Raw genomic sequence first — 21639 nt, forward strand, 5'->3', positions numbered from 1 at the left:
TGTGTGTGTGTGTGTGTGTGTGTGGTGTGTGTGTGTGTGTGTGTGTGTGTGTGTGTGTGTGTGTGTGTGTGGTGTGTGTGTGTGTGTGTGTGTGTGTGTGTGTGTGTGTGTGTGTGTGTGTGTGTGTGTGTGTGTGGTGTGTGTGTGTGTGTGTGTGTGTGTGTGTGTGTGTGTGTGTGTGTGTGTGTGTGTGTGTGTGTGTGTGTGTGTGTGTGTGTGTGGACCCCCCCGGTGCTTGGAGAACGGATCCTTACACTGTTGTTAATATTATCAGTGTCTCCTCCAGAGCCAGCCTTCCTGCCGGAGAACTTTAAAAAGAAAGACGTGGTGGAGATTCTGTCTCATAAGAAAGCCTACAACGCCTGTAAGTACCACAAAAACATGGCCGCCGCAGGTCACTCCTGCAGGCTCAGGCGTCAGGTCTCTGACACGACGGGGAAATAACACAAACTGCAGCGTTTAACGAAGGCTAGCGAGGAGACAGATTTAAGCAGGGATAGTCGTTTGAAGTATGAGGTTCGTGTCCACAAAGGGAATCAGAAATTATGTATTTATTTGGGGGGAAAGTGAGTTTTGTGACGGTTGTTGCATTTGAGAATTAAATAAAATAAATATATTTATATGAACATAAGAAGTAAGAATGTGCAATAAAAAGTTATAGTAATGAAATATAAAGACGTGGTGGAATATATATGAATGTATAATTAATAAAACTGTAATAATAATAAAATCGTATCTATACATATATTTTGTATTTATTTAATCTTAATAATAATTTTGTAATAAAAATAATATTATAACAATACAAATAATAGTTATAATAAAAAAGTATATTAATGCTGTAATAATAATAACAACAATAGTCATAATAATAATAATAATACTGCAATAATAATCTTATTATTTTATTTGCACATTCTTACTTCTTATGATTTAATTATTTATTTTTATTATATATATTTTATTATTTTTATTTACCTGCTGACCAGTTTTCCTCCATTGACCTGATGCACCTCTTCAAAACATCTTTAATCCCGACACTGGTCCCAAGGTTAAGTCATCTATTTCTTTAGTCCTCGCTGGTTCTCATAAACCAGGTCATTTATTTTCACGCCACCATCTCAAAGAAACACAGTTTACAAAACACTGAACACAAACTCAGACCCTGAACTCTCTGTGTGTCACGTCTGCTCACGGTCTCTCTATACAAAGAGACTCGAGGCCAATCCAAACCCAATAATGGCTTCCCTTTCTCAACGGGGGTTTACACACACTATGCAATCATCAGACTGGATTTGTCACACACAGCTTTTGTACTGAAGGCTGTACAGAAACGTAGGCATGATGTGGATGAAGTCTATGACCTGATGTAAAGGACGTAACTGATGCAAAGAACAGACACATTTTGTTAATTATTTCACGTGTTTAACTATAATCTCACTCAATGCACTGTGCTGAAAAAAGAAGGTTGTTTACCAATTTGTTTTCTTGACTGAAGCGTTTTTTATTGCATTATTTTGTAGACCCCTGTTCTTCAAATGTAACTTAAATAATTCATCTTTAAAATAATCCTCATCAAGCTATTTTGGCTCGATTGATTTGTTGATCCCAATTGAAATGATCTTGAAAAGGCGCTCTTATTTGAAATGTGCCGACTACTGATCATTAGTGACGTGACGTTCGCGAACGAAGGGAACCAAGTCGTACTTGGTGAGAGCCGTTCTTTCTATCGTTAGTTCACTGCCTGCCATAAATCCACTCGCCTTTACGGGAACTCGCTTTCCTGAGTGCAAATGTTCCATACTGTAGATGATGGCATGCTGCTTGAGTTTGGCTGGCTGAGAGATGTAGCAAGTTATACATTTTCTGTGAGTAAAAGTAGATTTCTGGCAATACAGTCAATCATTATCCTGGTGATTATTTCGCAGATAAACCTATTAGCCCCGCCCCCTTAAAAAAAACGGCTCTTTTGAATGGCTCTCGGAAAAGAACGGAGCCATAAGATCCGGCTCCCTTCAAAGAGCCGTAATTCCCATCACTACTGATCATGACATTCCAGTTACATGAGGTAGGTGTGTTGGGAAGCCTCCCAGCATGCATTGGGGCAGAAGATGACTTATGGTCTGTTTTCCTGTACTGTTACTGGGGTTATTTCGGTGATACAGTGCTGCACAATGTTTCACGTTCCTCACCGTTACCTGTTGAATATTACGTGAGAATATGGTCACACTATGAGGGATGTTGGTGCATGACTAACCTTCCCAATGAGCATGATTTTGGTTATATTTATAAAGATATTATGAATATTAAACCTTACTGAAATCTCTTAAGAATCAGCTTCACTACACACACAGTTGGAGTACAAATTCCCATTTTAATGTCAAATTAAATGCCATGTATTCTGACTCCGCTGGCCTTTTTGACAGTCTTTCAATACTTGTTTTAATGTATTTCTGCTCACAGTTTCTTACTTTGTTTTGTATTGTTTATGATATTACTGTATAATTAAACATGTATAATTAAAGGTAAGAAGCCCTGAGAGGCAAGTAAAAATAAATGCTTATTTTAGCATTAATAAGAACATTGTGTTATACTTTCCTAACCTGCCAAAACAAGTTCATTATTAACACAATATATTAAACAAATATAATAAATACAAGAAGGCATTTTTTTTTCCACCTGCCTCTCAGGGCTTCCGTAGAACTCTTATTGTGAAAAACAATTGTGATATTACAGCAACAGATCATAATTATTTCTCAATAACCTGCATGTTCTCATCTAAAATCCTAATAAAAGGCGCTTTCACACCAAGTACTTTTCCCAGGAATAATTCCTGAACTATCTAGTAGATCGCGTTCACACCGGAATAAGTCCCTGATGGAGGATTACTCAAATGAAGCCGCTGACGTCACTTCTTCTTCTGCTTTGGGTTTACTGGCAGGCCGCAAACAACTTCACGGCGTATACTGCCTCCCGAAGTCCCGGAGCCCCCCGGAGTAAATCGCCAGAAGCACCGACACCTCCTCATCTCCACCGCTCCCACGTTTTATTTTGTGTTGCCATAAGTTACTCTCTCTCCGTTGGTGCGCTGGGCTAATGCTAATGCTAATAATGCTAATGCGAGCAAATAAAATGGCGGCTTCACAAAAGTTTCCCGAGTTTTACGGGGCGTGGTTTGCAATTCGCCCAGCCAATCAGAAATTGGAACCTTTTTCTCTCCAGGAAAGTACCACCTCTCTAGCAAGACTGAAAAGGGGTGAAAAAGTTCGCAAAAAGTTCTAGTTCCAGATCTTTTTGGTGTGAACGCAAAATCCCAAGAACTATCGGTACTATTCCTGGGAAAAGTACTCCGGTGTGAAAGCGCCTAATATCAACTCTCTTTCATTATACATCTAAGAAAGAGTGCCATGTGCATCTGAAAATGTATAAATGTACAGTCTGCAGTACATTATCATGCTTCAGCTGTTTGTTTTTTTAAATATCTCTTGTTTGTGAAACTTATTGACCTGCTGTATCGTGTAGTTTCTTGTTCTACTGTAAAATGTCTTTCTTGCTGCTATCTTTTTAATTCCACATTGATAACTGTGATACCCTGACTTCTTCTCTTTCTTCTTCTTCTATTTGTTATTAGAGAATAAATTAATTTCTCTTGATAAAAACGTGTCTTCACTTGGTGATCCAAAAGCAAGAGCCTTATGAAATACTTGTATCAGGCTCCATAACATCATGCACCAACATCCCTTTGTGTATCAACAGGTAATATTTAAGGGTTAAACTGTGGGAGAGGTGTTGAAACACTGTGGAGCACAATGTGGAATAAAATAACATTCAGTAACAACACGGGAATAGATCAAATAACCCTGATTGTCATATCTATGGCCCCAATGCATTCTGGGAGGCTCCCCATCACACCTACTTCAAGTGACTGCAATCACATGACCAGCACTCACAAATTCTTCTCATGGATTCATCAGGGTTTATTAAGAAATATATATTTTTCAAAATAAGAGCCAAAAGATACATTCTAAGTATGAGTGCATTGTTTTAAAACCAGATAACAATTCACAATTAACAAAACAATTGTGCTTAAATAACCAAATTATTATAGAATTAACAGGGTTATTTAAAACGGATTACAGCGTGTTAGCCTCAAGAAACCTTTTTTTTTTTTTTTAAAGGTGGTAAGATTATACATTATACACAATATTAACAGAATGTATCAATAAGTAACATGACATTACAAAAATAGCTGTGAACTATACATGAATGTATCGGTATGAAAACTGGAGTCATGTCTCATAATCTGAGGATATAACCAACGTAGACACTGTTTTGATGACAGAGCAACACATTTAAAGGTCCCCTATTATACAGTTTTTCATCAATATATTATAGGTGTCAGATATATACAAAACATGTCTCTGAAGTGATTGGCTCCAAACACCAAACAGATCATTGCAGCATTACCCATAATCCCCTCTGTTTCAGCCCTGTTTCCAAAGTGCTGATTCTCTGTCTGTTACTTCAGATGAAAATAAGGAGCCCCTCCCCACGCCCCTCTGAGAGAGATTTGGTTAGAAAGAACTCAATGGAGCTCTAGGAGGAGATGCAGGTGATAAGGTGGGGGGGGGGGGGGCTACCTTGGTTGCTGATTGGCTAATGGTTACACAAGACAAAAACATCGTTATGACATCATAACGTGGCCAAAATCTGATCAGCTCATTTTCAGACAGCTTTTTATAGAAATGGATCAAAAAGAGAGAGAATCTTTGTTCCTGAAACTTTCAGAGTCTCTTTACACAGAGTTGATGTACAAGAGACATGAACAAGTGGATTTTGCATAATAGGTGACCTTTAAGGCATTATATGTAACACCCTTTATATATATATATATATATATATATATATATATATATATATATATAAACAGTTTATGGTTAGACCCATGTTTTATAAAATGTGAACAATTATGAAAAAAATATGTTTGTCAGTAAGAAACATTAAAATTAAGTAAGTAACTTTAAAATACTGATATAATTACATTTTAGGATTTTTCCCTAACTTATTTATTACTTTGAATTCAGTGATTACAAATAACATGTTTATTAAAAAGGAAAATATATATTGTTAAAGTCAAATACAAATGAAATACATTTAAAATAATGAAATGTGACCCTGTTATATATTCATTAATACAATGAATAATGGATTCACTTTCCAAAGTAACCAGGTTGTTCCTGCTGACATTACATACACCCGTACAAAAGGAATAAGAGAGAGAGATGAAACACCATCAGAGTGGGATTAAAGGTTCTGTCTCAGTCAGGAACACAGCGCTCATCTTTGTGATGTGTAAAATAAAAACAGACCTAAATCTTCCTCTCCTCTCTCCTCCTCCTCCTCCTCCTCCTCCTCCTCCTCCTCCTCCTCCTCCTCCTCCTCCTCCTCCTCCTCCTCCTCCTCCTCACTGCAGCCATCCTCATCGCCCACCTGAAGCTCTCCACCTCTGAGCTGCGTGAGGTTCTGATGAACATGACCACGGAGCGTCTGGAGCCCGCTCACATCAAGCAGCTGCTGCTGTACGCCCCCAACGAAGAGGAGGTCAAGCAGTACGAGCAGTTCGAGCAGGACCCCGCCAAACTCAGCGAGCCAGACCAGTTCATCTTCCAGGTACAAAGAACTCTAACAATCACAAGACTAAAGAAAACCCTGAGAGAAAATAACTTCAATGTTCAAAAAGCTCTTTAGTTTTCACTTTAGTCACAATTTGATATATCATTTGATTACTGATCATTGTTCCTCGCAGCATCTCAGAAAAGGGTCCTTGTTTTGAGTTTGATGACCTCTTTTTATATTTAATGGACGCTGATAGAGCCTAAGGCCACGTTTACACGGAGACGGAACGGGTTGTATCCGCAACAGTTCTCGATCGTATGGACGGTTCGTTCACACGAGGCCGGAACGGAACCGCGGAAACGGAGCCCTCAAACCATAACGGGTCCCAAGGTGGGTAGATCTGCGGACAGAACGCTCTGGGGGGCCAAACGGCTCCGTGTGTACGCCCTATACGCCATAGCCCCGCCTCTCCCCTCTCCTGCTCACCCCCGTGTCACCCGCGTCATTGCTGATGTGTTTCGCCAACAACAACAACAACAACAGTGTTACGAGTGTTTCGAGCCAGGTCCCCGGTATCTCGCAGGACAGTGCACCCAGCAGGAGCCTCCAGCAGACCCCCCCGCACGGTTCGCTCGTCCCTTGGAAGAGGCGGAGAGGTAGGTGTTTTTCATCTGCTGGTGGACTTTTCAACGCTGGCTCAGAGTTAGTGGCAGGGGGGGCGGTGCACCTGCCTTTTATAGCAGGAGCACACGCTCGCCTCTCGGGAAGGGAGAAAAAGAGAAACAGAAGCCGCCGAAACAGCCATAGCCCCGCCTCTCCCCACCTCTGCTGCTCACTGCTGTAGCATGGTCAGTAGCTACTGCTACTGACCATGCTACAGATGTTAGTGCAACATCTACAGCTCCTCTACCACAACCATCAGCAACAAGTGGACATGGAGAACTACATGAACTACATGTTGCTAAATCCACCGCGGAGAATAAACAGTAAGGCAACCATGGCAACCATGCTCGGGGGTCTTCTTCGCTGCTTTTGGTGTATTTTGTGGCGGATGTACAGCGCCACTTACAGGCCGGGCATATGTACTACAGCATCTCCAGCGGGTTGAGCGGTCTCGTGTGGACGGACACGTTTATTGAGCCGATTCCGTGTGGACGGAAGACTTTTTTGATATCGAATTCGGTTCGTTCTCTGTTTCGTCTCCGTGTAAATGGAGCCTAAGGAGCATTGTAATTAGCTGCTCTTAAATTACTGTTTGCTCAAGGATCTCTTATGTTTGCAGAGATTAACAATGCCTAAATAAACACATTTAAAGGGGCCCTATTCAGCTCATTGTCAGGTGTATATAGTATGTAGTGTCTCTACATGTCTCCAAGCTTTAATGTTCAAAAAGCTCTTTATTCTTCTCATACTGTCTGTGCTGCAGCACCTCTTTTCACCCTCTGTCTGAAACCAGAGCCCAGTCTGCTCTGATTGGTTAGCTGGCCGGCTCTGTTGTGATTGGTCAACCTCTTAGAGAAGTCCCGCCCCTCAGCCTATCACGTACAATGTGTTGGAGCGCTAGCCATTATGACTTGAACAAAGGAGTCCAATGGAGACTACTTGAAATGTTGTCAGATTTTCTGTTGCAATTTGTGATGTTTTCAACTTTTTTCTTTCAAGTACAATTACAAGAAAAGATCCTGTGAACCTGACACGCTTTTTTTTTCACCTTCAACATATTTTTATTTTTTATTTTTAAGAAACCAAGAAAGATATTCATGTCCTTAAGTCATGAACACAGAAGAGAACATATTTTAGATCAAACGTTTTCGTCGTTTTTCTCAGTTTTTGCATGAAAAACACTCAACACTTCAAGTTAGAAAAAACACTCAAGTTAGAAAAAGAAAGATGAAATGAACTAAGTCAAGTTTGTTCTTCAGATGCTGACGGTTCCCGAGTATAAAACCCGTCTGCGGAGCCTCCACTTCAAGACCACCCTGCAGGAGAGGACGGAGGAGATGAAGGTCGCGTACGATTACATCTACAAGGCTTCAGTGGAGCTGAAGAGCAGCAAGAAGCTCGCCAAAATCCTGGAGGTAAACACCCAGAGAAAGGAGAGGAAAGTTTAGCTTATTATTGACCTCAAAAGCAATCATTAAGTGTTTCTACTTTCCACAGTTTGTACTTGCAATGGGGAATTACCTGAACAATGGGCAACCCAAGAGCCACCGGACGACCAGCTTTAAGATCAACTTCCTCACTGAGGTAGTGGAAAAACTCCTACGCTAAAACCACAATAGACTTACCTTCACTTTTAGCTTTTAGCATTCATTCTTTCCTCATTAATTTCAGCTTAGCACGACCAAAACAGTAGACGGGAAATCCACCTTCCTCCACATTCTGGCCAAGTCTCTGTGCCAACACTTCCCCGAGCTGCTCAACTTCTCCAGAGACCTCACAACGGTGCCTCTGGCCGCCAAGGGTACGATGATGTTTCAGCCTCAGGAATATCACTTAGTAGTAGAATGCAGTATTTTGCGAACACTTTATAAGCATCTAATGCAAGTTGATTAATTCTCTTTACCTGCACCTGTTTTACGATATTTAAACAATGTGCAGTTGCTTAAAGAAGACATATAATCAAAATGTTCAGGTTCATATCAGTAGGTAGTGTCTCTACATGTCTCCATGCTTTAATGTTCAAAAAGCTCTTTATTTTTCTCATACTGCCTGTGCTGCAGCACCTCTTTTCACCCTCTGTCTGAAACCAGAGCCCAGTCTACTCTGATTGGTTACCTGGCTGGCTCTGTTGTGATTGGTCAACCTCTAAGTGATGTCCCGCCCCTTAGCCTATCACGTACAATGTGTTGAAGCGCTAGCCAATAGAAGCACAAGTGTTACATAGTGATGTCACTACAGTTTGGATGTAAACAAAGGAGTCCAATTGAGTTGATTTACACTCACAAAAACCTAAACAAAGCACTTCATGAAAGGGAAAACTCAAAAAAGGATAACAGGGCCCCTTTAAACTTTTTTTGTAACTAACCTCCATATATTTGAATATGCCTTCAGTGAACCAGAGGGCCATCACTGCAGAGCTGACTGAACTTCACTCCACCATCCTGGACATCAGGAAGGCGTGTCTGAAGATCCCGCCCACCTCCGAGGACCACTTCGCCTCCGTCATGAGCGTACGCCAAAAACTTTAAATATATGATACACGCACACATCAGACATCTAAGCATTACAAATATATGTGTTCATGGAAGCTACTGATTGCTGACAGTTTATGTAATTAAAGGATCATTTTTGATATTGTGGGAAATGTACTTATTTGCCAATAAGATGAAATGTTCAACCCCCCTCTCTCTGTATAGATAACAGTTTAGCTTAGCTTAGCATTAGGACTCGAAACGTGGCTAAATAGCTAGCCTGGCTTTGTCCGGAATCAAGAAAAAGTAACTATTAGCACACTTTATATCTTGTTTGTTTAATTTGTGTGTAACAACAACTTCAGTCTAGTACACAAAACCCGTGAAAAATATAATTTGTCATTTAACTTTCACAAATTAATCATACAAGATATAACATGTCTTGTCTTTGTGCTAAGCTAGCCGTCTCAAGCTTTATTAAATCTCTAACAAATCAGATGGTAACGCAGGCTGTCTGTTATAATTGTTTTGGACTGCAAAGCTGAGAAGAAATCAGTGGCTTCTCAAACTTCAGAAAGGTCACTCAGAGCCGCAAGAGGACTTTTTAAAGTTTTACTGGCTGACAATTCCTCATGACACGTTAGCTGACTTTGATGTGTAATAATGAGTGTCGTGAATCTTGAATGTGTGACCTTGTTGTTCCCACAGAGCTTCCTGGAGAACAGCCACCCTGCGATCCAGTCTCTGGAGTCCCTGCAGACCCTAGCCATGGAGGAGTTCTCCAAAGTGGCCTCGTTCTTCGGAGAGGACAGCAAGTCCGCCAACACCGAGTCCTTCTTCGCCATCTTCGCAGAGTTCATCGGCAAGTTTGAGGTAAGCGCACCACAAAAACTCAACATCTTGCCAAGTATATTTGTCTAATATCTAGTCAGAACATGTCTCTACACCTGATATAAGACATAACGTCAGAACAGAAGTAACACTGCAGTGAGATATCAGGTCTTGTTGTTAGACAATGCATCATCTTGTTAAGTCAAACAATCTTATTTTGAGTCGTATCTCAGATGAAACACATATTTTCTTTACATAATTATTAGAAAATCACCAGCTAACATCAGAAAACAGAAAACTTATGAGCATTTGCGGCTTATATTGTAACAACATCTCCTGATTCTGGTCAAATATAGTTCAAATTGAGTTCTCCCAGCTAATTACAAGATCAGATTTATCTAAATATCCCTTCTCACTTCAATAAATCTTACCAAGCTAATTTTCACTTTTATTTATTATTACAATTTAATCTGTTTTAGTTTCGTTTACTTGTGTCTGATGTATCTTTACAATATATATATATGTAGTGGTGGTTGCTGCAGCCCATTGTGCTTCCACCTGGAATAAACTGCGCTAAATAATTAAGTTTTGCTTAATCGATAGAAGCAGCTAGAAATAATGTGGCTTATTCCGAGCCGTTCATATTGTGATAAATGCAGAATCAAAACCTCCAGAACAATTAGGGATCCAGCTGACAGCCGCCTGCAGCTACCAAGTCATTACTCTGCAAAGTGCTGCCGTCTGTGGAATACATCTGCTCCAAGTCTGAGAAGAACACGGTAAAAGTGAAATAAAATCACTTTTTTTGTTTTGCAGAGAGCTCTCAGTGAGACCAAGACTCCAGAAAACCCCAGAAGCCCCAGACTGTCCTCCCCTCTGGTCTGGTAGAAGAAAAGAAACAAGAGGATTATGGTCAGATGTCGGCTTCATTTTCACTCTGCTCTCCAACAACCAAAGTGCCAAGATCACACACAGAGACACTCACAGCGACGGGAACAGAACGCGCGTCATCGATAGCAAACAGAAGGGAAATACGCTGTCATCTAACTGTAGAAAATCACAGATAATGAGCGCCCTGTGTGCATCATTACATTTCAGGTGTGAACAGGAAGTCACCGCACACTAGTCTTTGCTTTATTTACTTTTTAAAGCAGGTAGTCAAATAATTAAACCCTCTATTAGCTCCGGTGCATCTCGATGAATTATTTAGGATACTAGCGATGTTTAATACCCGACTATATAAAAGTTTATATTTTCTATCAGATCATATTTGAACATTGTTAGAGTAAGCGTAGATGTAGACGGATGAATCTAGAAGCAGGTGTAGTTTAGGTAGCGTGTACAGAGCCAGAGAGTTCATACAGCGGTGCGTTCACTGCCTCACACACAGCATTACTAAGGGTAAAAATCAATGTTTTATTGCAGCATTATGTATTACTGATTTAGAGTTACATATGTTACCGTATCATCCCATCGTAGTGTGAGTTTAAAGGGCATCGACTGTATCGTAGGAATTGTAATACAATAAAAAGATATAGGGGGATGAAGTCAAATTCATCCACACCCACTGGTTCAGTTAATAATCTCTATGGAAGCAAAACGACGCCCTAACGTTTTTAATCTGAATACCCTACTTATTTCAGGTTTTCACATTAATTCTAACAACTTTTCGTTAAAGGCATTAGTTGGATGAAACGGAAAACAAATTAAATTAGTCAAACCCCCCCTGGTGGTAACTTTGGGATTTTAGCCTTTGCAGACCATTTACATGCACCAATAACACACGACAGGAAAGGGAAAATACCCCCCAAAACGTGTTTAAACTCTAGATTAATCCGATAGCACGACCGGGTACGTTTTTTTAAATTTACTTTTTCACATTAATAATAACATGTGTTTTTGTTGAGGACCTTAGTTGGATGAAATAGAAAACAGATAACATTTTGGAACTCTCTCTGCAGGGAACTTTGGGATTTTTGCCTTTGCAGACCATTTACATGCATCAAAACCTATATAACACACGACAGGAAAGAGACAATACATTAAAGGGCCCCTTTAAAAACGCAGCTACTCATTTGCATTGCGATTTCTCTGCTTGCGAAGGACTTCAAGTTGAATGAAATAATATATATTTATTCCTGAAACATCATCAGACCAGCTTGCACAGAGAGGCTGAACACATCAGCATGTGGAGAAACTGGCTCACAAATCCTCTGTTCGGCAAAGCGTGGGTCTCTGGGTTTAAATGAGAGCCGAGTGCTTCAGGCGGTAAACACCGTGTCTGATTAATGAAACGCATGTGGAGGAAAATCTAAACGTCCTCCTGTAAATGGTTCCTTCCTGCTTCCTGGTCGTCATGGTGACTCCTCTACAGTACAGTGTGTTGTATTTATGTCGATGAAATATTGTTGAGATTGTACATTTACAGTTTTTGCTATGCACTGCTCATCATTTCATTTTTTACCGTATGTGTGTTTTAAAAAACCTTTTCATATTCAAGAGTGTGTCATCAGGACATTCTTGTTATGTATTCTTTATGCACTGCTTTAGTCAGGCTCATACAACGGCGTCTTAGGGACATTTGTAGTTTTAAAATAAGTAAATTACAGAGCCAGGAGAGGTGAGTAATATCTGAAAGAATTCTCCAAAGACAAAAGTTGAAAATACATAAAAAGGTGTATTTTAAGAGATTAAAACGGGTCTTTTATGTGAAAAATATATATATGATATGATATATTTTGTGAATTAAGAGGTCAATTTACGTGAAAAAACATGTACATTATTTGAGATTAAACTAGTAGGAAAGAGTAATTAAATCATCTTTTATAATTTTTTAAAGTATTAATCTGTAAATAAAAAGTCATAAATTGGCAAAGAAATCTGAAATCAAAGGCTCACATTTTAATTAAAAAAATCACGATATTCAAGTATTTTCCTCATGAATGAATTAATAATATTAACTTATTCCAAGAATATATAAATACTTTTTTCAATTTATAATCCTATGCTTTAACTCTAAATATGACTCCCCTCTGGCTCTGTTATTATGTACTATTGAACCTCTGTGGTCCCAATATGCCGTTGTAGACGAGCTGACTGATCTTGTAAAATGCGACCCCAGCTGCGGCTGCAGTCTGTGTTTTTTGTCCGAATGGATCGCATGTTGGTGCAGTCGATGTGCGTCTGGTAGCATCCCCCCCCCCCTGGATATTTAAGTTTAAAATAAATACAGTTCTGTCTACTTTATCTATTGTTTGTCTACAGGCTGCCTTTTATTATCCTTTCATTTGATTCCATGGAAAGTTGCTCTAGTTTCGACTGAGTAGTTTTTGTATACAAATAATATTAACCATATATAGATTTGAAATATGTAGGTATGTTAAAGGGGACCTATCATGCAAAACGCACTTTTTGATGTCTTTTATACATAAATATGTGTCCCCGGTGTGTCGGGGAACTCACGCAGCATCAGAAAATAAAACCCTCTCTCTTTTCCTCCGTACCCAAATCTCTAAAACGGAGCTGATCCAGATTTGCGTCCGATATGACGTAATATCTGAAATGTGGACCCACGGCCCAATCAGAAACGTTGCTATCAGAAACAATGCCCGACGTAATATGGTCGGTGTTTACATTAGCATCGCTAACACTCAGAGCTAACCTGTACTGGAGAGCATGTGTGTGAAGAAGCAGGAAGTAAAAAGGAACTCACCTTGTGGTGTAACCGGCAAGAGAGAAAGCCTTTGAGCTCCAGACTGTTTCAGATCCTTGATAATCCATGATATGGCATTTCATCGCGGCAGCATTTAGTTTAGACAGTAGCTTTTTTATTTTAAAGCTTTATACCCAAAATCAGCACTTTTAAAACAGGAAGTGAAATAGAGGGATATGAGGCATGGCTAGAATGGGTTTGGTATTTTGAGCAAAACACTTCATGGACATGTTTTTTTATATATTTGTATATAACACCCACAGTACAATTATACTTCAACTCCTTAAAAGGTTTTTTGATATTTGTAAAGTTTATGTATATAGTAATATTGTGCTCGACACACAGCCCCCCCCCCCCCCACACGAAAAACAAACTCTTGAACCCCTCGATGGGGAGCGTTCATATTACATGTTTTTATTCCATATTTCAGCTCACCAGATGGCATACATACAAAACAATGGCGCTTTAAAATGCAGCATTATCACTTTTTAGTTTAATGGCGTTTGTTCGTCTTCAGGATAAGGCAGCAGAGAGAAGAGAGGGGATTATAACGCTCGAGTTTCTCTGAAAAAAAACTTTTCAGGGAAGGTGCAGCATCCAAGACGTTCTTCATTGGTACCGTATTGGGTCAGAACATCTGAGGCCGAAGAGCAAAAGCTTACACAGAGATACGTTTTTTTAACCTGGCGAAATCTGACACCACTTCACGACTGAGAGATCACAGCGCTGCGTGCTCTCAGCTCAGTGGGAAAGACAGACGGAAAAACCTCTAAACCGTTCACTCATAAACCACTTGCCTGCGCTCGGGTGCAACATCAGCTGTTTGTGCGTCTTTCTGTTCAGGCTGGAAACACCTTTCACTACATTCACTCACACACAGCCTGCTCAAAAACACACACAGGATCGATGGAAAGTAAACAGAAAAAGGCAAAACAAATACTGACTGTTCAGGCTGGGCCGGTGGTCGCTACTTCTCCTTATGAAAACCCAAAGAAATCAACCAAAAAAACATTTAAATAACAATAAAAGACTTCTATTGCAGAGGGTCACCTTCCTCACGTCCCTGAAACAAACTGATGCCAAGACAGCTTCTTGGAAAATACTGTAGTACTAGGAGCCGATACAGTAAATATATATGTATATATATATATATATGTTGGTTCTGGGAGGAACCCTTAAGGCATGATTTACATTTAAAGACTGCATTAATTACGTCAAGCCACAGGGAATGTGTTGAATCGGTAAATAAATACAGGAGTGAGGGGATGCCATACAAAATCAAGTGTTTGAGACGACTGGAAACCCGCAGTCACACTTTACCAGTTTTTGTTTTCTCCGTCACCTGCTGACCTTTTGTTTCAGTTGATATCCCCCTGTGCTGCAGAAATACCTCTTCTTTAATTCATTTATTGATCTAAGGCCTTTTGTCAACATAAAAAAACATACACAACCTCGCACCAAGGTCCAAAACGAGTCCATGTGTTGGCGCCCCCCCCCGGTCGGTACCCACGCTCTTTACTCGTTTTCTGACGTGTTAGCGGTGAGTCAGAAGTCCTTTTTTTGTCCTCTGCTGGGTGATTGTCTGCGGAGTGGAGACAGCCGGGCGTGGGCAGCAGGGGTGCTTCAGTGGCACAACGCTCCCCACCGGCTGCTACCATGATGGAGGTCACGAGGAGTCTGGGTAAATAACGGCGAGTGACGGCAACTCTGGGACACCTGAAGAAGAAGGGGTTTTGTTTTGGAGTTTCTTTCAGTTTTCATTAGCTTTCTTCATCTGTTTTGTTGTTGATCACTAGATAGATCTTAGATTGAACTCAACTGAGCAAAATGTAATTTAAATATTAAGTATTTAAAAACAGAGAAGAAGAAGGTGGTGGTGGTGTGGCTGGAGGTCATAAAGAGTGGTCTAATACGATGATAAGGGCTGCTTTTGAATCTGCTGGTTAGTCTCAATTAATTATTTAGTCTATAAGATGTCCCAAAAAAGTTGAAATGCTCTCCCAAAAACCGTAGTTTACATATTCTATAGCTTGTTTTTTTGGTATTTTTAGCTTTAAAAATGATTTATGGATTATTACATTGTTATGGTAAATATCTATTGAATGTCTTTCAGATCCAACTATGACAATATGTCAAAAAATACAACATCAATAGTCATTTTACATGCAGAAAATGTTCTTTTTAGCCTCTTAATATGGATTTGACTTTATCTGTGGGTTCTGGACTGTCGCAACAAGACATTTAAACTATTTTCAGACCAAAAGAATAATCAATACATTGGGAAAATAACCAGTAGACTAATCAAAGATAAGTTATTTGCAGCCCTGAGCCCCTAGATTAGCTTGTGACAAGAAAATCAAGTCTTCAAATAAACTGGATTCCCATTTCAGTTTAGTGAAACTGGTTTTATAGCCGTTTTTTACGAGAGCAGGACCTCCACCATGGTTTCCAAAAGTGTCGCGTCACATTAAAGTCCTGGGGTTCCAGATATGGGACGAGCCGATTAAATGAGGGGGAGGGGTGTGTGCGTGTGTGTGTGTGGTGTGTGTGTGTGTGTGTGTGTGTGTGTGTGTGTGTGTGTGTGTGTGTATGTGTGTGTGTGGTCTCCTCCTCTTTACAGGACGGTGCTCTCAGTGTCCAGCTCACAGTCTCTGGTTGGCAGGCAGGGGGGGGGCGGCTGCTCTACAGCGATCTCAGGGACCAACGCTCGACTCAGGCCTCGGAAAGACATCGCCGGGTCTGAGGGGGAGTCAAAATAAGAAAGTAAATAAAAAACAATAACATCAAACTTTTTCTTGTTATCCTTGTGAACTTAAAAAAGTTACTCCAACATCCCTAGAGGACAACAACATATGCATTTATATTAATTTCCACTAAGTTAAATCTCCTTTCGAAATTCAGTCCCCATTATCAATATTTAATATGTATTTATTTTCTCGAATACATTATTTATATCTAAATAATGCCATTGTTAATTTAAATGAAAACAATTGTTTTAGATGAATTTGCCCCATAAGACCAACAAAACCAAGTAGCACAAACTGGTGGAATAGCAACTGGGATATATGATTTTATACCTTAAAGTATAATTGATCAAATGTTGTGGTTTTCATGAGTTTGAACTTCCAAATTGAAAAATAATAACACCCTAACTCGAACCAAAATGTATGCTGTATGCACACAAAAAGCCAAAAAGTCCAACAAGTGATGCAGAAGTTGAGCTGCACTAAACAAGACTTTGTGAAAGAAAAGAACAATCATTAAAATATATAAAGTCAAATAGAAAATGCTTATTTTAGTAACTGGTTGTGTTAGTAAGTAATGGTTCATATGCTTGTGTTGCATGCAGGCATTCACACAGAACACAACAGAAACGTCCTCAGAAGATAAAGCTCCTCTTTAAGCTGCATCCCCGTTTCTCACTGCATCCACTACAAACTCCTGGTCCTCACTTTCAAAGCCCTCCACCATCTGCCCCCCCCTACCTCACTGACCTCCTCATCCTCTACCAACCACCCCGGTCCCTCAGATCCTCCTCAGCCGGTTTGCTTTCCATCCCCGGAGCTTCGGGGATAGAGCCTTCTCTGTGGCAGCCCCGAAGCTCTGGAACTCCCTCCCCCAAGACCTCCGTGAGTCTGAGCCCCTCACCCTGTTCCAGTCCCAGCCTCAAACCCACCTCTTCAACTCTCTATCCATAAGCCCCGCCCCCTCTCAATCAACTTCCTCCTGACTGCTTTTCTGTTTTGTTTTTTTATGGCTTTGTTTTTGTTTTGTTTGTCTACCCTCCCTCCCAAATGTAAAGCGTCTTTGGGTTCAAGAAAAGCGCTATAGAAATAAAATATATTATTAAATATATTATCACAGGAACACTGAGCGTAATCACTAACATGTGCAGCTCCTTCTCTGCGTTTATGCCTCTCACTGCAGCTGGGTGATACTTTCCAAAGCTTAGAGAGCAGCAGGCAGTCGCACAGCAGGGGGCGCTGTGGGGCCACACACTGAGAGAAGCAGGGCAACAGCTGGGCAGAGTGGATATTAAATGGGAAGTGTAAAGAAACCAGGTTGGAATTCATTAGCTGTGCGATCAGAAGTGCAGAACAAGCTGTGCTGAAGTCCACAGGGGACATTTTAATACTTAGATTGAGACAAATGCTAACGTTTTGAATGTGTTATGTTAGATAAAAGCTGGTTATACTTTCTGAACGTGTGCATTATCTTCAGCAAGACAAGAAACATGCACGTTAGAGTTAAACATGCGCGATACACGGACACTGGTTTAAAAATAATATGTATGTATAATTGTCACAACACCTCTGATGACAAAAAACAAAAAAACTTCACAACATAAACAAATCAGGAGATACGTGCCGACAGTTCAGAGTTTGTAAATTCAGTCGTGAAAGTGAAACTTGTATTCAATGCCGTTTCAAACCCCCACTGTGTGACTGATGGACATGTAGTGACTGTGAATGACGAAGAGGGACTGATGATGAAGGTTAGCCCTGATGGAAGACATGTCATGGTGCATAAAGTTGCTTTTTCACATTTAATATGAACTTCTGGAATAGATTCCCCCACTGTGGGAGACAAGAATCACCCATCTTTGTTTCTGGGACTTAATGACCTTATTTGGACAATGTGTTGCCAGTAGGTCCCTTCCTACATATTCACACCCTGACAGTCGAGCATCAGGGCTTCACGTGGGCACATGATATCTGGATGAAGCAGCAGCTGCACACAATGCAGATGATGGGTGTGATTTTAGGGGCAAACAAAAAGTGATGGTGCTATTGGTGAAAAGTTCAACAACAACAAACCTCGACAGGTGCCTCTTTAACCTGGGGAGGTATTACAATGCAACACTATTAGAAAGAGAGCACTTTAGTATTACTCAGCAGACAGGAGAGTGGTGCAGGAATGAGTCCTAAAACCTGGAGATGAGTCAGCATTTTACCACTTCCCTCTTCTCAAAGTCAACAGCCTCATCCCAATACCCCTCCTCGACTCCTCTCTTCCCCTCCTCCGGGACTTGACCCGGAAATCGATCAAGACGCGCCATTTTGAAGGACGTCCCAATAGCTGAAATGCACACGGAGGAGTCGAGGAGGGGTGAGGGAGGAGGGAGGAGACGAAAGGGAGGATACACGCGAGCAGACTACGTATAAAAGCCCCGCCCCCACCTTCACAGCTGGTCCATTTCAACAGAGGAAAACTGACAACTGGAAGATGAGTGGAAAAGCGTCACATAAATGTATAAGTGCTCACAGCTCCGTGGGAATTATTATGTGCAATTCATTTCTAAAAGGCTTCACATTACTATAATTATATTTTTATTTAAATGTAGGCTACATTTAACGGAACACAAACGCAGGACCAACCATCATTGAATTCCTTGACAAGAGAAAGATTCATTCATTTAAATAAATATTTAACCAGAAATGGGCCGGCTCTAAAGGTTCTTCAGTTGAGCCCGATGAGAGGGGATACAGCTGTGCGCATGTCATCATTAACAGACGTCGTTTAAGAGTGACGTTTGAGTGAACGAGGACGTCCCAATTAATACCTGAGGACTCCTCTGTCCTCGCGTCACCTCCTCGCGTCTCTCGCTCGCATCTTACGGAGGCGGAGCTAAGACGTAAGGAAGGGACGCGAGTGAGGGAAAGGAGGAGTCGAGGAGGGGTATTGGGATGAGGCTAGTTTCTATTTTAGCATGTTCTTTGTTGCATGGAATAAGGTGTGTGGTTAAAACAAGCTCAAGAGTTTTTAAGGTTTTGTTCTCAGACAGAAAATATGTCAGTAAATCCCCCACTTGTGCATCTCTGAAGCCTTTAAGAGTCTAATAAGAGTTGGATGTAAACAAGTGTATAAATGAGACTACTTGAGGTCATCACACTCAAAGTTAGCCACCTTTAGCTTAGCGGTGGTGACGTGAAGTCATGTAAAGCAGGGGTCTCAAACTCAAGGCCCGGGGGCCAAATCCGGCCTGTGACTTCATTTTCTGCGGCCCCACAAGAGCTTGCAAAGAATATAATATGTTTATTATACGGTTACATGCCGCTTTACAGAAGCACCGTGCCCATAAACTACATGTCCCACAATGCATCTCAAATTGTACTTTTTTCTCAGAATTGGACTTTTTTTTCAAAATGTCACTTTTCTCAAGAATTTGACTTTTCTTTTTAAATCATTTTGTGACATTCTCACTGAAAAGACTTGGAATTATTTGCCCTAGACTTCTTCTTTCAGACGTAGTTAATTATGAAGTTATTACCCTATCCGAAAATAATCCAATGCAGAGGCAATCATGTAATATAATACGTTATTTTATATATATTAAATATTTATATATGTATTTTTATATAGTCTTAAAGTTACAACCGGCCCTTTGAGTGCAACTATAATGTTAATGTGGCCCGCGATGAAATTGAGTTTGACACCCCTGATGGAAAGGAACTACAGCATGGAAAACACATGATGCTCCATGACACTTATGACACCACTTGTATGGTAGTTGAAGCGTAAATGCAATGGCCCAAAGGAAAAAGCTAACGTTAAGATAACATGATGTAGTTCCTTCATAGCTTAACGTTAGCTTTTGAATTTTAGCAATTCCATTTACGCTTCAACCACTATATAAAAGTGTCATAAAGCATCATAAACATAGCTTCTGCAATATTCCTAAAGCCTATGACCAACTCCCATTGGCTTGTTCTCAATGGAACCGGAGTGACGCTAACTCAGTTTCAGACTACAAACTCATCACTGCACCTCTCTATTATTATAAACGTTTCTACACACGAGACACACTCACCCATCATCTTGTAGGCGGTGGCACAGATCCCGTTGGTGTCTCCGGTCAGGGTGGGGGGTGGCTGTGGAGGGGGGGGGATGCTGGGCCGGTTCCTGGGTTTGGGGACGGGTCTGGGTCGGGGGAGGGAGCCCGACTGGAAAGGAGACGGGGACGGAGGAGCTACTTCCTGGGCAGCAGCAGTGGTGGAAGGTGGAGGGGTATCTGGAGGGGTGGGGGTGCCTGGGGGCGAGGGCTCCGTGCTCTGAGGGTCTCCGCCCCCCCCGTGATGCGTTTGAGGACTGGCGGGTGACGGGGGCTCGGGGGGAGGGTGGCTGGGCGCCTGGATGGGAGGCTGGTTGCTGGAGTGGCGTCGGGGCGTGGCACAGGGCTGTGAGGAGGGGGAGGTGGGGGAGGAGGGGGAGAGGTAGGACACGGGTCTGGGGGAGGGGCTGAGGCAGTGGGAGTAGGGGGAGGCGTGGTTTGTCATGTTACAGGGCTGACAGGGGGGAGGGTTCGGCGGCTTGGGGGGGGCCGGAGCCTGCTTCTTGGTACCTGAGAGGTGAAGGTGAAGATCGTCATTATTGGTGGAAAGATACACTTTCAAACAGCAGCCCCCCCCCCCCCCCCATGCATCTTTAAACAGTGAATATGAAGCTACAGACCGCTAGCCAGTTAGCTTAGCATTATCAAGGTGTATATTAATAGTAGGGCTGCATAATCAATCAAAATAGTGTCGTGGGCAGTCCCCATTAATCAACTGTCACAAAAAACAGTAAATGGGGCAGCTTTAGCCAACATTGCTAATTTCCTGCTGCAGATGAATAGACACCTTTTTAAAATCACAATACATCAACAGCAGTAGTTATACATTTAAAAAGAACACATCTCTTCAGTTCAGTTCCAGTTGCTTTAAACGTCTTGTAACGTTCTTAATAGAAATATACCAATTTGAAGCAGATAATCACACAGACTCTTACCTCTGCGCATCAGATGTGGACTGGGCCCCAGGGGTCCAGCCCCGGGGGTCCCAGTGCCCAGCTGCCCCGCTCCAGAGCCGTTCCTCTGGAGCGGGGGCGTCGGGCCTGGGGTGTGGTCACGCAGCTTTGGGTTGCTTTAAAGAAGAAAGAAAATAATAGAAAGTATTTGAAACTTGAAAGCGTTCTGACATTCTGGGTAGGGGTTATACCACAGCACCCACTGAGGGTTAGAGCGAAGGAGTTAGCGGAAATCAGTTAGCATTTTAACATTTTGTTTCTTTCATCTCAAAGTCAACATGTGTTTGGTTAGATGCCTGAAATAAGATCTGTGGTTAACACGAGCTGAAAAGAGTATACCATCAGTCAGTAAATAACCAATGTTTGAATGTCCAAAGCTTCCATGTGTCTTAAAAACTCAATTGTCATCACGACAAACATTAGCCGCCATTAGCTTAGCAAGTGCGACCCCATGTAGATCATTTATAGTCTCACGTTACCTTTTTACTCTGCGTGTACGCATCAAAAATCATAAAGTGGTGTTAATATGTGGAGAATATCCTACTGAACAAAACTGGCAAC

At 41.3% G+C, this 21639-nt stretch overlaps 2 protein-coding genes across 5 annotated transcripts in view; one reads left to right on the forward strand and one right to left on the reverse strand.

The window, feature by feature from the left end:
• LOC117464618 (delphilin-like) overlaps positions 1-12808 on the forward strand; it is a 63361-nt gene extending 50553 nt beyond the window's left edge. Inside the window, 8 exon segments of the mRNA XM_034107147.1 lie at positions 220-364; positions 5474-5670; positions 7539-7694; positions 7777-7863; positions 7951-8080; positions 8671-8789; positions 9459-9623; positions 10398-12808. Of these exon segments, the coding sequence (XP_033963038.1) occupies positions 220-364; positions 5474-5670; positions 7539-7694; positions 7777-7863; positions 7951-8080; positions 8671-8789; positions 9459-9623; positions 10398-10469 (1071 nt within the window). The 3' untranslated portion in view covers positions 10470-12808.
• An 883-nt stretch (positions 12809-13691) lies between these two features.
• arhgap17a (Rho GTPase activating protein 17a) overlaps positions 13692-21639 on the reverse strand; it is a 44559-nt gene continuing 36611 nt past the window's right edge. For all 4 annotated transcript variants that reach the window (XM_071206845.1, XM_034107049.2, XM_034107050.2 and 1 more), the window contains 3 exons: positions 21061-21194; positions 20105-20635; positions 13692-16032 (listed from right to left, as the gene is read on the reverse strand). In XM_071206845.1, coding sequence (XP_071062946.1) covers positions 15908-16032; positions 20105-20635; positions 21061-21194 — 790 coding nt within the window. In that variant the 3' untranslated portion in view covers positions 13692-15907. The remainder of the gene's footprint in view (positions 16033-20104; positions 20636-21060; positions 21195-21639) is intronic.

Source organism: Pseudochaenichthys georgianus, chromosome 19 (assembly GCF_902827115.2).
Source record: "Pseudochaenichthys georgianus chromosome 19, fPseGeo1.2, whole genome shotgun sequence".
Taxonomy (NCBI): Eukaryota; Metazoa; Chordata; class Actinopteri; order Perciformes; family Channichthyidae; genus Pseudochaenichthys; species Pseudochaenichthys georgianus.